We start from the raw sequence: 19,640 nt of genomic DNA on the forward strand, positions 1-19,640 counted from the left end.
AAAAACAAACCCTTGGAGCGCCGTGCGATTTCAATCAGTGGCTTTTTTAAAGCTTTCTTTGGACAGAAATACAACTTGTGCTTTTTAAAATAAATAGATGGCAGCTTTCCTTCGAAAATCTCTCTTCTTTTTCTGGAGTGTTTGAATTGTGGGCGCTCGCTGTGGCCTCGATCCCTCCCCAGGTGCGCGGATTTTGGGGAGCACTGCGCTCCCCTCTCTCTCTCTGCTGGAGCTCCGGGACTGGGTCCCAGCGGCTCCTGGCTGCTCGTAGGACCCAGAGAGGAGCAGCAGCAGCGGGATATAAATAGAGATAAACAGAGCCCAGAATGGGACAGAGCTGGAGGAGAGAGCGTGACATCACCCGGACTCGCTCTCCACCCAAAAGGATCCGGGCTGGAGGTGCAAACGTGAGCGGGACGGGCGAGCAGCTCGCGGCTCTTTTCAGCTCTTTTCAGCTCTTTTCAGCTCATTTCGGAGGGCAGAGGGAGTTTTCCGGCCGGGGTGCAATAAGGAAGTGCCTTTCCCTGCCAGCACAGCTACAACTGCCTCCAGACCTCTGACAGCTGAAAGGAATTGCAAGGGAAACAGAGCCACAGGGAGAAAGTTGCAAACAAGATCTTTTCTTTTTGGCACAGATTGGAACAGAAGTATTTGACTTCTTTCCACGGAACAGCACAACTTCGGGATTTGATGCACTTTTCTTTGAATTTTCTGCCAGTCATGGTTATTTATTCAGAGTTAAATGAAGATACCGAAGGGTGAAGCAAGAAAATACTACTTGAAGGGTCTGGAAGGATATTTTGCCATCACTGAAGGAATGGACTTTTGAACTTGCATGGAAAATGTCCTTTCTAATACCAAAAGTAGCAACGGAAAACTTATGATTGAAATCTTACAGGAATTTGATTTCAACTGTACTTTTAACCTTAAATAGACCATGGAGAGTTTATTATCTCTACTCTGTTGCCATTATTCTTTGCTCATTTTGTTTCAGCAAAAATATCAGGTAATATTCTGAATATAGTCAGTTTTGAGATATGCTTGGGTTTTTCCGAGCAAGTTTTGCCTCACTGTGTCTCATTGTGTAATGTTTTGTGTGCAGGTGTACGGAAACTATTCCCAGCTACCCAAACACCCAGGTAAGGAATGCTCTATTTACACTATGTCAATGTGCTTAAATATTTATTTGCTTTTTTTCAGTTTGTACTTTTTTTTATTTCCTTAGTAGCCCCCAAGAAACTGAGCCCATGTTTGAATGTCAGCTCTGTATTAAAAATTGATAGTCCAAAGTATCAGACTGTCCCAGTTTAAATTCAGTACCCTACTCACTGAATATTCTGAATAGAAATACATTTGGAGAAAAATGGCTTGTATTTGGTATGTGGAAAAGTCCTATATACACTTGTTTATCATTACTTTCCTTGAGTGTAAGTTTCTGAATCAGATCTCTACACAGACTATTTTCTTTTTTTCCCCTCACTGTTCAGCATTTTCAATTCAATGATTTACCGTTGGATTTGCCAGCTTGTACACTTTGCAGCATTCTGGCGTGGCTTCAAGTCCTCTACCCTCCCTCCTCCCAGCCTTCACACTGCAGTTTAAATCAGTTACAGACAGGATTAAGGATTTCTCGTCTGTTTTCAATGTAAAAAACCTCACTCACAGCTTATAAGGGTCTGTGTGTGTAACTGCAGAATTCTCCTGTTTATGTCAATAGTTTAACCTCAAGCCTCTTGGTGGTGTACAAGTACAATTTTACTGCTGTACCAATTCATGTATTGCTTTGTGCTTCTCAGTTTTAACCATATGTAATTATTTTCAAGTAAAACACAGAGCGATGGAAAAGGCCATGTCTGTTAAAGGAGTAGCTTCAGCCTGGTTGATTTCTTTTGCTCCACCTTTGCTCAAAACCAAGAAAAAGAGTCCTATTTCCTAAAAATGAGAGTTTCTGGCTGGTGGAACTAAAGGGGGCAAACCCTCCCGCAGTAAATGGGCGAGTGCCACAGCACTGGTTTTGTGGTGCAGGGTGTGTGTGGAGGCATCACTGCAGGTGGTGCTGGGTGGGTTTGAACCAGGCTGGAGCAAGCCCTGGGATTTTGTTCTGAACGGGGCAGGTGCCTGGGGAAAGGATTTTGTATTCTGGGCAGCAGGTATTTGTTTCCAGAGGTCTTCCCAGGGCTGAAGTGGGGTAAGAGCTGCTGAACTGGGAGCTGGGAAAGCCACCAGAGCAGCGTGGCTCTGGGCAGTTTCCTTTGCTCTGTCTGTATTTCCCTTCCTTGCTCTGTCTATATTTCCCAAAATGGACTTTTGGGTCCATTTTCCCAGCTTTTACATGTAAGCTCCCTGGAATATTGCTCCTCCTCATGAGTTTGTGCCAGCCATGGCAAAGCCTCTGTTGTGCTGCTGCTACTGCTACTAGAGCACTTGTGCTGTGTTGTGACCCCTTGTTTTGGCACCAGATAATTTTCTCCCAGGAGTTTTCTTTTATCTTTTTCTCAATTTTTCTCATGATTTTTTTTCCTACCACCTCTTTTAACTTAAATCCTTTTTTTCCCCCCGGTACCAAAGGGAGATGTTCAGGAGGAGCATGAGATATTTGCAGATAAGCACAGTGTGAAAGAGCAGGCGTGTCCTGGGCTCTGCACAAGGGAACTGGGGGTCTGATGAACGTGGGATGGAGCAGTATTAGCACAGGTAGTCTGTGTGGGAAATTCATAATTTCCATTTCTTTTACAGAAGCCTGAATATGTTCTTTGAAGGTAGAACTAAACACATACACAGATTTAGCCTATGTAAATGCAAAAACCCTTTTCCTATATCCCATTTCCTCAGTGTTCTTTGCCATGCTCAGCTTGGTTGAGTTTGGGTTGCCTGGAATGTTCAGATTGTGTTTTGTGTGTGCTCATTGTGGGTCATTATTCTCTGGGCAGTGTCCTCATCCTTCCAGTGGCAGCCGTGCCCTTCTCTGTCTTCCAAGCAGTCAAAGGAGATGGATAACCACAGAACCCCATCCATTTCCATGAGACATCCCCATCTTATCTGTCTGTGCTTGTGTTCCCTCCTTGAGGGAGAACCTCTATGACAACTGCAAACATTTAGTTAGGTGGGCTAATAATAGATCCTGAATTAATGAATTCAGTTATGAATCATTTGCTAGATATCTGTGGTATAGTTGACTTTGGAAGCAAGTCTGAGTAGTTCTTGTATCCTCACAAGATGCAGAACTTTGAGTTCTGTTTCCTCAGATCTGTAATTGCTTGTTGTGGAGTTTAGCAATTTTATCAACTTTGCACTCCTAATGAGAAAATAAATCTTAGGATCCCACCTGTGTCACACCTCAGAAACTGCACCATGAGGATGGAGGCCATCAAACTGCTCTCCAGGGCAGGCATTAGGCACTTTGAGGATGAAAGTAAAGTTTTTGCACCTTCATATCCGTGGTACAAAATTCTGTTGTGTATCCAGGACATTAAAATGATAGAGCAAGTATCAAACAGGCAAAGTGCTTTGATCTCGAAAGTGAAGAAAGGTGTGGGAAAAACTGCAGAAGTCAAAGGACGCTGCTTGTGACTTGGGTTAATTTGCTCATTAGATGTGGGGAGATTCTGTACGGTGCTTGACAGCTGGAATGGGGTTTAACAAACTTTTATCTGTCAGCTTCACACCTCGGTCTCTTGCAAGATTGCTTGGGAATGAAAAACGATTGTAGGGCAGAGAACAACAGATAGGGGGTAGCAGAAATCCTTGCTCTCCTTGTCCCTGGCATCCTTTGTGTTACCTCTGGAGGAAGCAGGAGCAGTAATATTTGCTGGAGAGGCTGAACGTTCCCTCGCGCATTCCCATCCCAGTGCTTTGGGCTGTCCACCAGGTGCTTGAAACCTCAATAAAATCTTGAAATTACTCTTGAATGACTCCTCAGCTGTTACTTCCGTGAATGCTGCCAGGTACACGAGCAGAGATTTTGTCAGAGATTGTTACGCGTTTTGCAATTAAAATGAAAATCAGTTGGGATTTAAACGCAGGTTTTCTGCAGTGGTTAATCAGTTATATGGCTTTAATCTACTCTGCTGCTTTGATTTATGATCCCGCTTATGTGCCACACTTGATTTACATAAAATATTTTGGTTTACTTAACCTTTTGACGTCTTTTATGGTTATTTTCTGTGGAGACTTGTTGCACACCTGGTTGGTCCTTTATTTAATAATCTTTTAACCTGTGTTTCTTGAAAGGGTTCAAAGTCCTGGCGTCAGCTTCCCATTACTGGCCGTTGGAAAATGTGGATGGAATTCATGAGTTTCGGGATACGAATGGAGGTAGACGGAGCATTCCCTGACAATGGCAATAACAGAACTATCTGTGACTCTCTGTAATTAGAAGGGGGAGCAGGAGAAGAGCAAGGGGTTGACTTTTGTGGCCCAGAGGTTGAGATTTTTTTTTCCCCAGTTAATGTTTTCACAGTGCTCTGATATCCAAATGATGTTGTATTTGTGAGCTGATTTTTATGGAGTATTCTCCGAGGTTTTATGAGCTGTCTGTGCATTGTTGAGGTTATAAAGAGAAAAGGTTTATGATCCAAAGAGTCATTGAAATCACACTGTTATTAGTTGGTTTGGTGCATGCACAGCATGCTCTAGGGTGCTCAGTGTCTGAGATCTTTGGCTCTGCAGCAGGGAAATGTCTCCTTCCTTTTGATTTTGGAAGGAGTTAAATGCCTGAGCTCCCCCTGCACTTTTGAGCATTGCATGTAGTGTCTATAGAAAGAAAAGTGTAAGCTCTCCTCTGGATACCTCTCATTCATTTTTATCTGCTCTTGGGTATTTCCTCAAGAGCAGTATTGCAGCATTAGTTCATATTAATTCAATTCTTTTTCCAGCTGGGCAAAATCAGGAGAGATTTGCTGAGGCAAAACTCTCACTGATCTGCAAGAGTTGTAAGGACTGTGGGATCCAGAGGGAATGATACCAAAGGGCTGTTTCCAGGGGTGTCAGGTGATGCAATGAAGGAGCTCCTCCAGACCCCTCCAGAGTTATGGGCTTGCAGGGCTGTTCCTTCCAGATGAAATGTTCAGCTGAGCTCTGCCTCCTTCTGGGACTCAGAGGTCCCTTAGTAATTTCCACATGAGCTGTTTTTTCTCTGCTGATGCTTTAGCCAATTCCACGTGGTGCTGATGTGCTTCCCCAGTGCTCCTCACACGATGTCTGCTGTGGATTCCCCAGCATTCCCCAAACCTGTGCCCTCCCCAGAACCCCTCTCTCGTGGCTGCCCCAGCTCACAGCAGAGCTGTTCTGTGCTGGTGCAAGGAGTGGCTGCTCTGCTGCCCCTGGGGGCTGCAGTGTCTGTACCCACAAAATCCCTGCAGAAGGTTAAACCAGGAGATGGAGACCTTTACAGCCCTATGTGGAAAACGCTAACAGAAGTGCAGAGTTACTGCTATTCCTTTTATTGTAGAGGTCTTCAAGTATTTTAAGGCTAAACTTTGACCTATCTTTCCACGAAATTTCTGAAAGGAATGAAGTTGCCTGACCAGAAATATATCTGGGCAATATTCTGCTTCCATTAGAAGCTGATGGCAGCATTCTTACTGACTTCAATAGAATAATAATTTGGCTTACAAAAGTTGCCACATAAGTTCTCTAAAAGTGTGTTAAAGTAATCTTCTGACGCTGGACTTCCCACAGTTTCAAAAAGAGTGAAGTGCTCTGTATCTAGCACTGTTTTGGCAATCATGTTACAAAGTTGTTTTGAAAGTGCTTGAAAATCATATATATAAAGTATAGCTCTTGGGAAAAGAAAATTGCTGTTAGGTTGTTTTTCAAGTTTTGTTAAATTACATTATTCCAGCAAAATTCAGAAATATTTTTAGTATCTTGGAAGAGATAAAGCAGAACAGATGAAGTTCCTGATCCTATAAACCTTCGCTTGCAGGAATAGGACTGGCTCTCAAGAGCAATCTCTTTTGACTCCTATTATGACATGGTGTTAAAGAAATTGATAAATGAGCCAGCTGCATGACTTTGCTGAAAAACTTTGGAGGACTTTGTCTTACTATAATTTGCAGGGAATGCCAGTGGCCAGAGGTCCTTTTCTCTGCAGTGCAATTCTGGCAATGCTCAATTCTGTCTTCAGTATTGCACTGGACAGCTCAAATTCCTCTCATTTGCTTATATTGTGTCTTATAAGACACAGATATTATTTCAGCTGCCTCCAGCAGAGGTTTTATGTATCTCTCTGATATTTGACTTTGATATCTAAGAAATCTTTCTTTATTGTTGTAATCTACTGCAGGTGGCAATTTGCTTGTTTTTGATTCCGTTCTGATTACACAACTCTTCTGTTTATTGCAGAGTCTTTCTTGTTTTTCCACTCATCATATCATGCAATTATTTTCATTCCATGTTTCTCCTCTTAAATCCTTGAAGCATCATAATCTGTCCGTCACGTTAATCCATTTTATTTGTTGAAGTCATTGTGTGTGAAGCCAGATTTATATCTCTCAAAGCATTCGTGTTGTGAGAGTGTGTCAGCAAATTAATGTTTTGGACATCTCAGCACTAGAAGCAATTGAAGGGAAACAATCAGCTCAAAATACAGCAAATAAAAAGAAAGTGGCCATACTCAGGTTTTTCATCTGACCCCGTGTTTTCCATGCATTTTTATCTTGAGGTTTTTGTGTGTATTTTTCTTTTCCTAAGAGCATTTGTCTTTTTGTTCTGTGAGCTCAGTTGGTCTAAATCCCAAATCAATGTCTCTCCATCTACTTTCATGGGCTTTTCATCAAGCTTTATTTGCCTGCCCAGGGTAAACAATTACAGTGTGCAAGATACTGTTAAATTTTCAAAATCAGAAAAGAAAGTTAGAGAATAAAGCTTTATTGTCAGATATAAAAAAGTTGGGGCTTTTCTTATATTTAGTGGAGTTTCTTGCATTTTAATTTGTGCCCATTGCTCTTATCTGCTCACTGGGTGCAAATAAGGAGAGCCTGGCTCTGTCTTTACATCTCCAGCTGAGCATTTTTACACCTTGATGAGACCCTGAGCCCTCAGGTCTCCGGGCTGAGCAGTCCCAGCACTCTCAGCCTGACCCTGGCCTTGCTCCAGCATGTCCATGTCTCTCTTCTACTGGGGCGCCCAGAGCTGGACACGGGGCTTGAACTGCCATGGCTTTTGCACCACTATAATGATTTTTATTTTACATGCAGTGTTCTTTGCCAACAGGAATATATGACAGAGCCCTTCATCTGCAGTTGGATTTTTTATAGTTTTTTCTTTTCAGTAACTGTGAAGGAAACGTTATTTTAGTGATACTGCATTCCCTTGTGCAGGTGAAGCCCATGACACTCCCAGCTCCTCAGGAGAAGTGCTTGTGTGATGATTTTAAAGGCCACTCATCAACAAATCTCTGATTTGTGCTGTGTTGAGAGATATGAACTGGCCAATTCATTACTGATTATGTTTATTCATTGTTTTGCTTATTTGCTTATTTTCTTTTGTTGTTCCACCCAGCTCTAAGAATCCACAACTTCACTGTGCTTCCTTCCCATAACTCTACCTTTGTATATACCAATGACTCTGCCTACTCTAACTTCTCTGCAACTGTAGGTGAGGATTTACGCGGTTTTTTTTGTTCTGCATTTGTCAGGTTTGGATGGTTCTTGTAACATTGGATTCAGAGTTAACTCTGAGTTTTGGTTCAAGGGTCATGTGGTAAAGTCTGTTTATTGTTACTACACTGTCAGACGTTATTGGGAAAGCGCTCCTGCAATGTTACCTGGATTGCTGGAATGCTGGGAGCATTCCCCACGTGAATCCCATGGGAGGATGGGCCCCAAGGCTTCTCCAAAACCTAAAAAAATTTCTATTAGGCTTAAAAGGAACAGCAGTGACACTTCAGAGGAACATATGAGAATAAACAGGTTAATTTTTTTCTTGTCTTTCAAGGCTAAAATGGAAAAGAATCCCTCTGTTTTCCACTGTTTCATGATAGCTTTTAGAGGACATATTAAGAAAGACAAATGCAAGCAAATTTGCAAAGCCTGGAAGTGAGATCTTGTCAGTCATGACAGCCTTGGTTAACATGAAGGTTTATTTTGGTTTGTTTTTATGAGAAGCAATATATGTATATATATGTCCTTTTATTAGTTTTTTTTAATATCAACACACTAGTGGATTGGAGCAAGAACAGAAAATGACACCTCACCAGGCAGAAGACTGACAGACTGCAAACCAGTTACAGCTGCAGCAGCTTAGAGTCACTTAATTTCAGTCACTTGCATTTGTGCTGTGTAGGTGCAATTGAAATGTGACCTCGTGCCCACTTTACACTTAGGTATTAACTCACATCAAGCTGTTGGAAAATCCGACCGAAGGAGAAGGATGGAAACGGTAAAACTGTCATTTGGGCTGCTCAGATAGTAAGAATTTTATATTGGAATACTAAACCCACTGGTTTTTTACTCTCTAACAGTAAAGGTATGCTGGCAAATGCGAACTCTATTAATGATGAACTTCAAATGACCCTAATTCCTTTCAGTCCTCTCTTATCTGCTTTATAGACCATTTACATAGTTCTCACATAATAAAATATGTTCAATGGGAACATTATAAAGAGTGACACCAATGGCAAAGGAAATGCTAAGGAAACAGAAATGCATTACCTTATGGGAATTTTTCTGGGGTAGATGAATTTGTAATTCCCATGCCTTGAGAAGAACTTAGAAATGCTTGATCTGCTCCACAGTACACACTCACATTTTTAAAAGAAACTAAATTTTATCTGTCAGTTAGAGGCAGGACTTGGTGATCCCCTCCTCAAAGGGAGGGGAAGATACCTGAAAACTGACATTTAAATAAGGATTTGGAATGAACCAAGAGAATATTGACACTTGCATTTACTGCATTCATTCAGAAAAGGAAAATGTATTCTCACTGCTGGAGTTCCCTTGGAGCAGCTCTTCTCTCCATATTTTTCCAGAAGAAATTATGAAGAAGGGAGCTAAAACGAAGGTTCTGAATCTCCACAGTCCTTACAGAAATGCCACCCCAAACAGTGGTGGTAACACAAAACCCCACACAGAGCAATTAACATTCTGCCTGCTCAGGAACAGACAATTTCATATTCCATGTTCTGTGGAGTGAGGGCACTTTAACACAGCAGAATGTTTCGATTGTGATTTTTGATTGTGATTTCCCATTGTGCTCATTGCTAAAATCAGTCAGGACAAATGAGAACAGCTTCCCATCATCATCTGTCAGCTGCACTCTCAGACCTCAGAGAGGTTCCTGTAGTAAACAAGTGTCAGGTTTTTTGTGTTAGGAGGATTCATGTGCTCTAGCGGGTAGGAGATGAATCAACAGTGCTTTTCTTTGGGAGGGAACACAGCAAAATCACAAGAAAATTAGTCATTATCCATGTTAGACAAAGAAATTGCCTTTCCAAGTGACAAGGATACCACAGCAAATGATGACTGAAAAGGAGATAATTTCTGTCTTGTGAGTGTACATCAAGTAAATTTCCATTGAGTTAGTTTTTAGTGAAAAGTGGGGTTTGATCACTAATTTGCCCTTCCAAAAAAATGAAAAAAAAAAAAAAATCCCACTATTTTGTTACATTTTAATTGGTTAAAGAATTTCTTTACTATCTCAGCTTAACAGTAAGACACCTCTAGGAAGTATCTCAGAACTCTGGAAAGCATAAAGTTTACTCAGATTACTTTAAAATAATCATTTTTGGGTGTACGGCTTCTGTCAAACAGTCTTAGTTAACCACAGAGCTGAGTGGATATAACATTTGCAAACTTGAAACAATAGAGATCTCTGTGTGGTCTTTAGGAAATACAGCAGCAAACCACTGACAAACCGGAGCAAACAAAAAGAAACTGAACAAACTGAAACAAAAACTACCAAAAAGGAAAACAAACACAAAAATAACAAAAACATATAGCTGGAACAAGAGAAACATCTGAGCTATAGGAGTCTGTTAAACTCGTGTTTCCAGGAAGTTTTCCTTTATGTAAATGTTAAACTGTATTTTGCTTTTGCTTTAGATATTGTAGAAGGAATGGTGAACAAAGGAATTTATGTCACTAAAAAGAAAGGAGTCACCTTTCTCTTCTTTGGAAGTTATCGAAATTCTTGCATTAGTAATCCAGAGGCTTGTGGACCTGAAGGTGAGCAAATTCATTAATTATTATTGACTTTTCTTTTGCTGCCGAATTATGTTATTCAATAGTCATTGTTCCTTTCCTCCTTGGAAAGAAATCTAAAAGTCTTACTTGACAATTTATTGACTTTTAAAAAAATTGGGAGTTGGTTGCTGAAAATTTAGTCTTTTCTAACTGCAATTTAAATTAGAACTGATTACAGCTACTCAGGTTCAGTGTGGCCTCTTAGCAGGAACAGGCTTGGGGTTTTTAGATTTCTCTCTGGAGTTAAGAAAATTTTTAGGTCTCTGGAGTTATGGAATCCATTTTTCCTCATAGATGCTTAAATCTCTTCATTCTGTTTCTCTTCCCTCTCCATTGGGTTAGGATCACAAAACGCCGGGTTCGACAAGTGTTAGTTACAGAGGATGATTAAAACTGCGTGAGACATTCCAAACAAACGTTTGCCCGGTCACTAACACGGGGCATTCACTAGGGATTTGAAATTCCACAGAAATGGAAGGTTCCATAGAGAATGGGGGCTCTCTACGAACTCCAGCAGTCCTTAAACTTGAGCAGCATTGTTAATATTGAATTTTCTTGCTTTCATTGATTCAGGCCATCCTTCAGATGGGTAACATAGCTTGAAATAGGATCTTTTTTTTGAGCTGCTGAAGCAAGAGCTGCTTGTGAACTTTGTAAGCAAGTAGGAGACACTCTGAGAGCAGCTGCTACCCGAGAGTGTTAGAAAAAGGAATTCAGTATCCTACTGCAGGTGTATTTCGTGATACGTGCTGTATCTTTTCATACTTTTTTTCGTGCCACTGGGAAATAAAAATCATCAGGAAGTCACATTTTTTCAACATCTATAGTATAACATAACAATCAGAATAAATAATTTTTATAGTACCAGAGCAATTCCAGTATCTCACAAACAAGAACATTAAAGGCATAAAACACTGCAATGTTCAGTAGATAAAATGTGAGGAGAAGAAATCATATAAACAATAAACACTGAGTCACTGTAGTGGGTATTAATATAAGCCAAAAAAAAGAAAAAAAGCCAACACCCTTTTGTCTGAAGAGCGTAGCTGTGTTTTTTTCAAATCAAATGCACCTGTCCAAGGGTAAGGTGTAATTTTATTCCAGCTGCTGTTGTTTAACTATCCCTTGATGTGTTTGTTGTGTTTGTGTGAAGCTGGTGTCAAGCACACTCAACCAGGGAATGTGTCCTGAAAGGGCGTTGGGATCTTTCCAGATGAAATGCAACAACCCATGACACAAAAATCCCGGTGTTTCTTCTAAGGCTGAATTTTGTAACATTTCAGGACTATTATTTTCACTTGAGAAAACAAATTCTTCTTGCTTTTGAAATGTTGAGACATTCTTCCCCCACTTTGCTCCTTCCCAAGCAATCTTTAAACAATGGTTTTCTGTAAGCACTTTCGGGCTCATTGAAGTGGCATTTTCAGTCAAAAGAAACATTTGTGAAAGATGCAAGAGAATGTTCTCTATTCATTGGTTTGAACTCTTCACAGAAGCTGTGTCTAGTCAACATATGTGAAGTTGAAATAAAAAAATATTTTAAAAAGCATCCCTGTAAAAAGTAGAAGATGTGTGTTTATCGTGCGTTTAATTTTTTATTTGTAGTTTCAGAATTTCCTGATCCAAAGTACACATAAGGGCTGAGTTCCAGTTTTCTTGTGGCTACAGGGTAGTACAATAGGAAAACTAAGGGAGAGATGTTTATTTGGCTTAAACTGCTAGAGCATTGTTGATTTTAAAAATGCTGTCCTGGTTTATGCCATCCGATGATCTCTCCTCAGAAGCATTCCCGCTGTCTGTGTTCTACATATTGGAAATTTTTAATTGCACTCATTTTTCTCATTAAAGTCTCCTCTCCCTTGCTTTCATCAGGAGTAACATTCTCCTTTTTCTGGAAGACTCAAGACCAGCAGGCTAAACTTCTCCCTGCCTCTGGTGGACGAGTAATTTCCAGTGGTTTCAAAATCTGTTCAAACGAAGGTGAAGGCTCCGTGGAATTTTACACCCGTGGGAATGCAATGATGAAGTGGAAAGCAAGCTTTAGTCCACCAGGTAAAGTTTACATATTTAAAAAAACCCCAGTTTCTTTGTTACATTTCGCTTTATTCTTGCAGTCAGAGGTAGTGACAAGAGCACAACTTCAGGAAAGAAAAGTGGGTATATAAAAATAGCCACAGACCTCTGTGCTTAAGAATTCTCTTGGTGTGGGGAGGGAGTGATAAAGTGCACACTGAAAAGCAGCAGTACTGTCCTATAGAACATTTGCCATTCAGCAGCAGCCCTTGGATCCAGCTTCCAGTGGTTTCTGGAGTGGAGTCCTTATTGACATCAGTGTGTCCATGCGTGTTTAGATGGAAACATGAGCAAAGAATGCAGATTAATCCCTGACAGCTCCCAGTGTATTCTGAAGCTGGTGGGCTGTTCTCTGCTGCCTGCTAAATTAAGGCTTTATTTGGTAACTCTCTAACTGGCTGTTTGGTGCTTTCATAATCCTGTTTTCTGTGGAGTGTCAGGTTTTCTATGCCAAGCCATAGTATTAACAAACATTTTGGTGTATCACGTATCTCACTGCTTCTATCCAAACTGTGTGTTGTTGGGAGCAGTAATATCTACTGACCCGAACAAATTCTGGTCTTCTAGTAATGCTAATGGCATTCCATAAGTATTTTCTTGCCCTAATTTGCCTACCTATCCATTGTTAAAGTATGACTCATGGTAGCAGTTTTATAAAGCTTAATGAATCAGTTTAGAAATCTTATTTTAAGAGAAAAGCTGCTAAATGTCAAGAAAAATTCACACGTTTGTGGACTATCCAATCCAAATGAAAATTAATATTATGTTTTCTGCCTCTCGAACATAACAAAGGAACTGTGACAACTTTTGAGCAGTTTATTTGCTTGTTCTCCAGCTCTTGCAGTCTTTGTGCCGGTCTTGCTGAGCTGAGTTTTGAGGCAGTACTGAAGAGACCTCAAATCTTGGCCAGTAACACTCAGCAGGCGTAATTTATGGAGCTGCAGTGAGCCCAGGTTCAGACAAAAGCTGACGGGCATCCTGCCAAGGCATGGGCTTCCCCAGGGGGGTAAAGATTGATATACACGGGATCAGCATTCAATAATTCACTCTGAGCACTTCCTAAGCAGCTCCATGGCATTGCAAAAGTCAGCAAAACCACATCCAGCAGGAGAAAGGCTCTGAATGGAATTGATTCATGGATTTTGCTGTGACTTTTAATGCTTTGCAGGTCCTTATTGGACTCATATTCTCTTTACTTGGAAGTCAAGAGAAGGACTGAAGGTCTATGTCAATGGGACTCTGAACAGCACTGATCCAGACGGGAAAGTTTTCTACGATTACGGAGACCCCGGCGCGAATCTCCTGACTGGGACAGAGGGGGATCAGACCAAGCGTTACGTGAACGGGGCATTCGATGAATTCGTCATCTGGGAAAGGGCCCTGACCCCGCACGAGATTGAGCAGTACTTTACAGCTGCCATTGGTGAGTAGGAGCACTGCTGCAGCCCATCAGCTGTCAGGATGCTGACTTTAAAGCATTCAGTGTGCAGGACTTGTGTTTGTTTTACATCTCTTTGCTATTGGATAGAGCTTGTAGAGGCAGAAAAAGTCAGGGATGAATGTCACTGGAACACTCAGCTGTCTTTGGATGTGCAGTCCTCTTTCCTTGGGTTCTAGCTCCTCACCTGAAGTGATAGAGACTTAATAACTCACGTTTGCTTGTGAACCAAAAGGAGAGATCAGCTGAAATGTAATAGAACTTCTGATGCATGCCTGGAAATAAGGATGTCTGTGTTTGTGACTTCCAGGTTTGATTACACTAATCAAATATGTACAAAATACATTTTATAAAAAATTAAAGGATAAACTAGCTTATGTACAATTGAAGTCGGCACAATAGAAAACCTTTCACCTATGGGTATATAATGAAGCAATCGATTTGATTTGCCACAAAAATTGTGGCAAATAAAGTAAGTTTTGCTAAGTTTTTTATATTAAACCCTTTTTATTTTAAGAAATTATTCCCATGAAAGTCTTCAAAACTTCTGATTGGGGTAGTATTCATTTGGTAGTCATTTGATACAGGAGATGGCTTTAAAATCTTTAAAAAGTTTATAATGCCCCGGTCATGGTGGAAAAAATGCTTTTGTATTTGGCTGCTGTATCTTTCACAACAATTGAGGGTTACTATAACACTGTCCAGCCCAAAGCTACCATTAATCACACTCTTTGATTAATGTACTAAAGAAGAATGTTGTGTTGCTAAACTCAAGAGCAGCAGATTTTCAGATGTCCCCAATTCATCAATTTGTGTGCCCTGTTCCACTGTCAGGGAAGTATGGCTTAAATAAATACAGGGAGAACTCTTTTTTTAACCCCCTGAATTCTTGTGAACTCACAGCACTCACCCTCTGATCCCTCCATCCTCCCATCTCCCCTCTGACAAATCAGGGCATCATGGAAAGCCCTTTCCACAGAAGCAAGTCCTGTTCAGGGCTCCAGTTTCTACTCCTTTCCTCTACTTTGGTTTGGGAAGGTCTTAGTGGGGCTCAAAATCTCTGACTGCTGGACATTAATGTTTTTTTAGCTCCCTTCTGAAGCCCTGCAGAAAGTTTTGGGCTGAAGTCCAGATTCTGCTGAAGTCCAAATTTTTTAACAGTTGTACAGAATTTTTCCTGCATCCCACCTTTAATCCCTGCTGGTTTTTAGGAGGCTGTGCAGCAAACTCCTTGGTTTACACATTGAGATGTGCATGCCATGAGCTTCTGTGAGTTTACTGCAATTTGCATGGCATTAATTGTTGTGTTGATGGGCTTTTTCCCTAAACTCCTAGTTCACAGATTTTTCAGTGTCATGTGGAACTATCAGAATGCTGTGAAAAATAAATTTATAGACTCTTAATTCAAAGTGAAGCTTGATGTGTATTTTCTAGGGACTTAGGAATTAAAATGTAAAGGGATGCCAGGTATATATTCTTTTTAGTTAGTCAGAAGAATTCCAAGCCAACATTATTTTAACATGATCAGGTGTTTTGGAGCACTTGAGAAATGGGGAAGTTTAATCTTTGGCTTTTCTCCTCAAAGACCGATCAGATTTTATAAAATTTCCCACTTAATGTATGAAATCAGAACATTCTTAGAGGAAGCAATGGGTATTACAATAGTAATCAATGTAGTAAAGAAAGGTTTTTATATCTATTGATTGATTTTGGAGGATTTACAGCAGGGTTGAAGAGCGGTGATGTGCTTTGACATAAGAAACTTAATAGGACAGAATGTTTTTTAATTGAATGGATAATCATGTTCCTTTTGGATCTGCGAGAGAAACGTGTCCTGTGTATGCAGCTAACATTGGGTGGCACTGAAATCCCACACTCCTGGCAAATAATAACTAGTAAGATGTAGATTAGAAGAAAATTTTATTTCTCTGTCGCAAATGACTAATAAATCACTTTGCACAGAAAGGAATCAATATTTTTAAAATGGAGCAACTGGAAGCTGTCCAAAATCAGGTTTATTCTTTCTGTCTTGACAAGTAATTTATGATATGCTCATATGGTAATTTTCAGTGGATGCAGTGCAAGTGGGGGACACTCGTTAGCAAAGCCTGGCTGATTAACAGCAGCCTTGCTGTGCTTGATACCAGCCTGCAAGCACCTCAAAGAGATTATCTGTAACATGCTCAAACAGCAAATGTGCTGCTTTCAGTTAGAAATGATTCAGCCTGAAGTGCAAATATATATAAATATGTCTGATATAAAACATTCAGGTTTGTTAGCGCTCTCCTTTGTGTTTGTATTTCCCCAGGTGTGCAGGTTTTGCTTCCTTCGACACTTCCGTGGTCTCTGATGACAACCACTACAAACCCCGTGGTAGGACAGTGCTCAGAACTCTTTTCCATAGTGTCAGAATGTGAATATTACATGGCCACAGACCCTCCTCCCTCCCTCTCCTCCACTCCCTCCCCTCCCTGGCGTGTGCTGTGCCCCGAGCTCCCGGCTGGGGTCCAGCCCTGAGTGCTGATCCCACGCAGGGTAACTGTGCTGCCTTGTGTCTCTGCTGCAGCTCCCCACCAACGCTTACCACCCCATCATCGCCGACCTGAGCCAGGAGAGGGGCAGCTCCTACTCCCCCAGCACCATGCTGGGGTACCTGCAGAACGTGTCCTTCAGCTTGCCCAACAAATCCTTGTCAGAAAACACTGCCCTGAGCCTGACTGAGGTAAGGATGGGCTCCCAGGTGACTCTGATGTTTCTCCAGAACCTGGAATATTGAGTGCAGCTTTGAAAGTTTTTGCTCACTGCAGAAAATACCCATGAAAAAAGCAGTGGCTGCTTTAGGGAGTAGCAGAAGTTGAGTGACAACCAGAGAAAAAAGTTTAAAGGTCTCACTAGTCCTTGGAAATATTATTTAATGCCTTTGGACCTCTCACTACATGGAAGACATAGAGGGGCTAGATCTCTTCTCCCAAATACCAAGGACAAGAAGAAATGGCCTCAAGTGGTGCCAGGGGAGACTTAAATTGGATCTTAAGGAAAAATTCTTCCCTGAAAGGGTTGTCAAGCACTGGAACAGCCTGCCCAGGGAAGTGTGGAGTCACTATCCCTGGAAATATTTAAAGGATGTGTAGATGTGGCACCTGAGGACATGATTTAGTGGTGGCCTTGGCAGTGCTGGGTTAATGGTTGGACTTGGTGGTCTTAGAGGTCTTTTCCAACTTAAACAATTCTGTGATTTTATAGACTATAACTACCTGGAACCATGACCACACATCAAAAAATAATCATTTAGCTGAGCAGGAAACAGAGGGGAAGAAAATAATTTGGTAATTTTTTTTCAGCTTTAAGAGTGTCAAATGGTGAATATGTAATTGTGGAAAAAAAAATCAGCATTTTTCTGCAATGGCCCTGCTGATCCAAAATGCAGCAGAGTTTGAAAGGTGCAGAACATAAAAACAGAACACTGTAATCAGAGCAGGGAAGCAGCAGAATGGGTGTTTGCATGAGCTGATGGCAAACGGGGATGCAGGGAGCCCTCTGAGCGTGGCTGTGTCCATCAGGCCCCAGGTAACTGCCCCAAGTGTGGCTTCTGACCTTTGAGAGTCACACCCACACTGGAGGCTCAAAAAGTTAATGACTACTGCTGCCTGTTGGCATTTATGGCTCCTGTAGTAAGCAGGGAGCAAGTCTTGCCTTTCCTCTGACTTCTCTTCTGCAAAGCCACCCATCATTCCCTCTGTACACGCACCCTGCTCTGCCCCGCTGCGCTGGAGGGGGACGCTGGACTCGACCCCTGTGCCCACAGATTACAAATCTCCACTGAAATGGGTTCAAGTAATTTAGTTTATTCAAGCTAATCCTCCCAGGGGAAACAGCAAGAAGGTGTTTTCTGCAGTCTGAGCTGAGAACAAGGGGTCCTGTCCCGCTAACATAAAGTCAGCCTGCTGTAGAGTGATGGGCATCTGATTCCCTGATTTCAGCAGGCTGAGGCCATTATTACAGTAATCAGCTCTGGCCTCGCTGTGATTATTCCTTTAAGCCTGCGGGTAATTCCAGAGTGACAAGGACGCTTTACTCAGACAAAAAATATAAATAAATGCTTCTGAAAATGACAGGGACAGCAATTGAGAGTTTGTGTTAAAAGCTTAGTGTTTGCAAACTCTAAAGCTTGGATTTCACGGATCACAGTTTAATATGTAGCAAAAGCCCTTCTAAAAAGCTTTAATACGTTGTTTCCTTTGTTTTACTGAAAATTTTGTGTGGGCTCTAAATTGAAAATGGAACATCATCCTGCCAGACACCGTACCTGTTTCCCACATCATTTCAGTTGCTGTTTGGTTGCTCATTCATGCTGTCTGATGCTGCTTTGTGTGCCATGAAAGTGATTTGCAGACAGAAATGTGATTATCTTTAGCAGAGCTATTTTGGGAAGCAAATACAAGAGAGTCCTGATCATACACACCGACTCTGTCATTTGTCTGATTGATGGTTAGGCTTTGTATTGTCTGCAGCTAATTCCCTGAAAGACAGGCACCGAGCATGCATGTGATTTTCTGTGAAGTTATCTCTGCCTGATTGTCATATGCCTCACAGCACAAGGAAATTTGATTTAAGTGATATGCAATAAACTTTCTGATTACTGACTCACATTTGTAATGAACTGCTTCTGACAAATCTGACTTGGGTTTTGTCATGTGGTGTCTTCCACATTTCACAGTGGAACTTCACTATATTCATTCCCTGAAGGCATTTTAGTAGATGAGTTTAAGCAGGAAACATGGGTTTTTTTCTTTTAATGTTCAGTGCAATTTTCTATGCTCCCTTTTCTCCTTCTGTGTGTCCACACCAGCAGGACTCCCCAGAACTGGGGCTGTGTTGTGCTCAGCACTCGGGCAGTGCGTGTCCCAACCCTGGAAGTGTCCAAGGCCAGGTTGAACAGGGCTTGGAGCAGCCTTGGGATAGTGGAGGGTGTCCCTGCCCACAGAAGAGGGGCTGGAACGAGATGATTTTTAAGGTCCCTTTCCAACCCAAACCCTTATATGATTGTGCTGATGTCGTGTGAGTTTAGATAAAATGGGAGGGTAAGTTCACATTGGTCTCAGTCCCAGCGTTAGCTCAGCTGCAGTGTAATGACTGCACTTGGGAGTTACACAGTGGTGGGACTTCTATTAAAATAATTGTTACTTTGAAAAATCACCATGCAGAACATGGTGAGAATGCTGGCAGGTAGAGATGAATTTGGGACTGGAGTGGAAGTAGGCTTGTCATCTTAACATAAACCTATGTCATCTTAACATAAACAAAAAATCCCAACAAAGATCTGCCTTGGATCCTTGCCAGGAGATGTAGCTGATTAATGAATAATCACGTTTTATTTGTCTTTTAGGCATTTTTAAAAGCTGTTGAAGACTTTATGTTACTGTCCAACTGGATTGATGGACCAGAGGTAAGACAAGTGGGCTTAGATTTGTGGTTTACGTTGGTTACGTGAATTCACTTTACATTAGTTGCATGAATTCACACGGATGAGAACGGAACCAGGTGTCTCTATTATTGTGCTTGCTGGGACTCTTCGGCGCTATGACTTATTTTATCATCTCTCACTGATGAAATACCTGCAGGGTGAATCCAGAAATGTCCTGAGCTTTTTGCTTGAATCTTAAGAGAGCACAGATTTCAGAAGAGAGAGCTTTTAGACTGAGAGAAGGAGAAGCTAAAGCATAGGGAGGTGTCACTGAAGCCTAAAATGCTTTTAAAACAAAATTATGTCTAATTGATTTAAGTTCTTAGCGTAAAGTCCTTGATCATCTCTGGTGTAAATGGATTTCAGATAAAATAGATTTCCTTTTCACTGAAACGTGCATTAACTCTGAGATTTTATGAATCAGTTTTCAGCCTGGAGGGTTAAAGTAGCTTTTATAGTGAGGAGCATTTGAATAAAGATG

At 41.3% G+C, this 19,640-nt stretch overlaps 1 protein-coding gene across 2 annotated transcripts in view; it reads left to right on the top strand.

The window, feature by feature from the left end:
* The first annotated feature begins 367 nt into the window (after nucleotides 1-367).
* The window catches only part of ADGRD1 (adhesion G protein-coupled receptor D1), a 136,381-nt gene continuing 117,108 nt past the window's right edge, over nucleotides 368-19,640 (top strand). Inside the window, exons 1-10 of one of the 2 annotated variants that reach the window (XM_048322714.1) lie at nucleotides 368-1,006; nucleotides 1,103-1,139; nucleotides 4,231-4,314; nucleotides 7,504-7,599; nucleotides 10,044-10,166; nucleotides 12,057-12,236; nucleotides 13,426-13,680; nucleotides 16,004-16,068; nucleotides 16,262-16,417; nucleotides 19,082-19,141. In XM_048322714.1, coding sequence (XP_048178671.1) covers nucleotides 938-1,006; nucleotides 1,103-1,139; nucleotides 4,231-4,314; nucleotides 7,504-7,599; nucleotides 10,044-10,166; nucleotides 12,057-12,236; nucleotides 13,426-13,680; nucleotides 16,004-16,068; nucleotides 16,262-16,417; nucleotides 19,082-19,141 — 1,125 coding nt within the window. In that variant the 5' untranslated portion in view covers nucleotides 368-937. The remainder of the gene's footprint in view (nucleotides 1,007-1,102; nucleotides 1,140-4,230; nucleotides 4,315-7,503; nucleotides 7,600-10,043; nucleotides 10,167-12,056; nucleotides 12,237-13,425; nucleotides 13,681-16,003; nucleotides 16,069-16,261; nucleotides 16,418-19,081; nucleotides 19,142-19,640) is intronic. The other variant, XM_048322715.1, reaches the window with a different exon arrangement.

This window comes from Corvus hawaiiensis, chromosome 18 (assembly GCF_020740725.1).
Source record: "Corvus hawaiiensis isolate bCorHaw1 chromosome 18, bCorHaw1.pri.cur, whole genome shotgun sequence".
In the NCBI taxonomy this organism is placed as follows: Eukaryota; Metazoa; Chordata; class Aves; order Passeriformes; family Corvidae; genus Corvus; species Corvus hawaiiensis.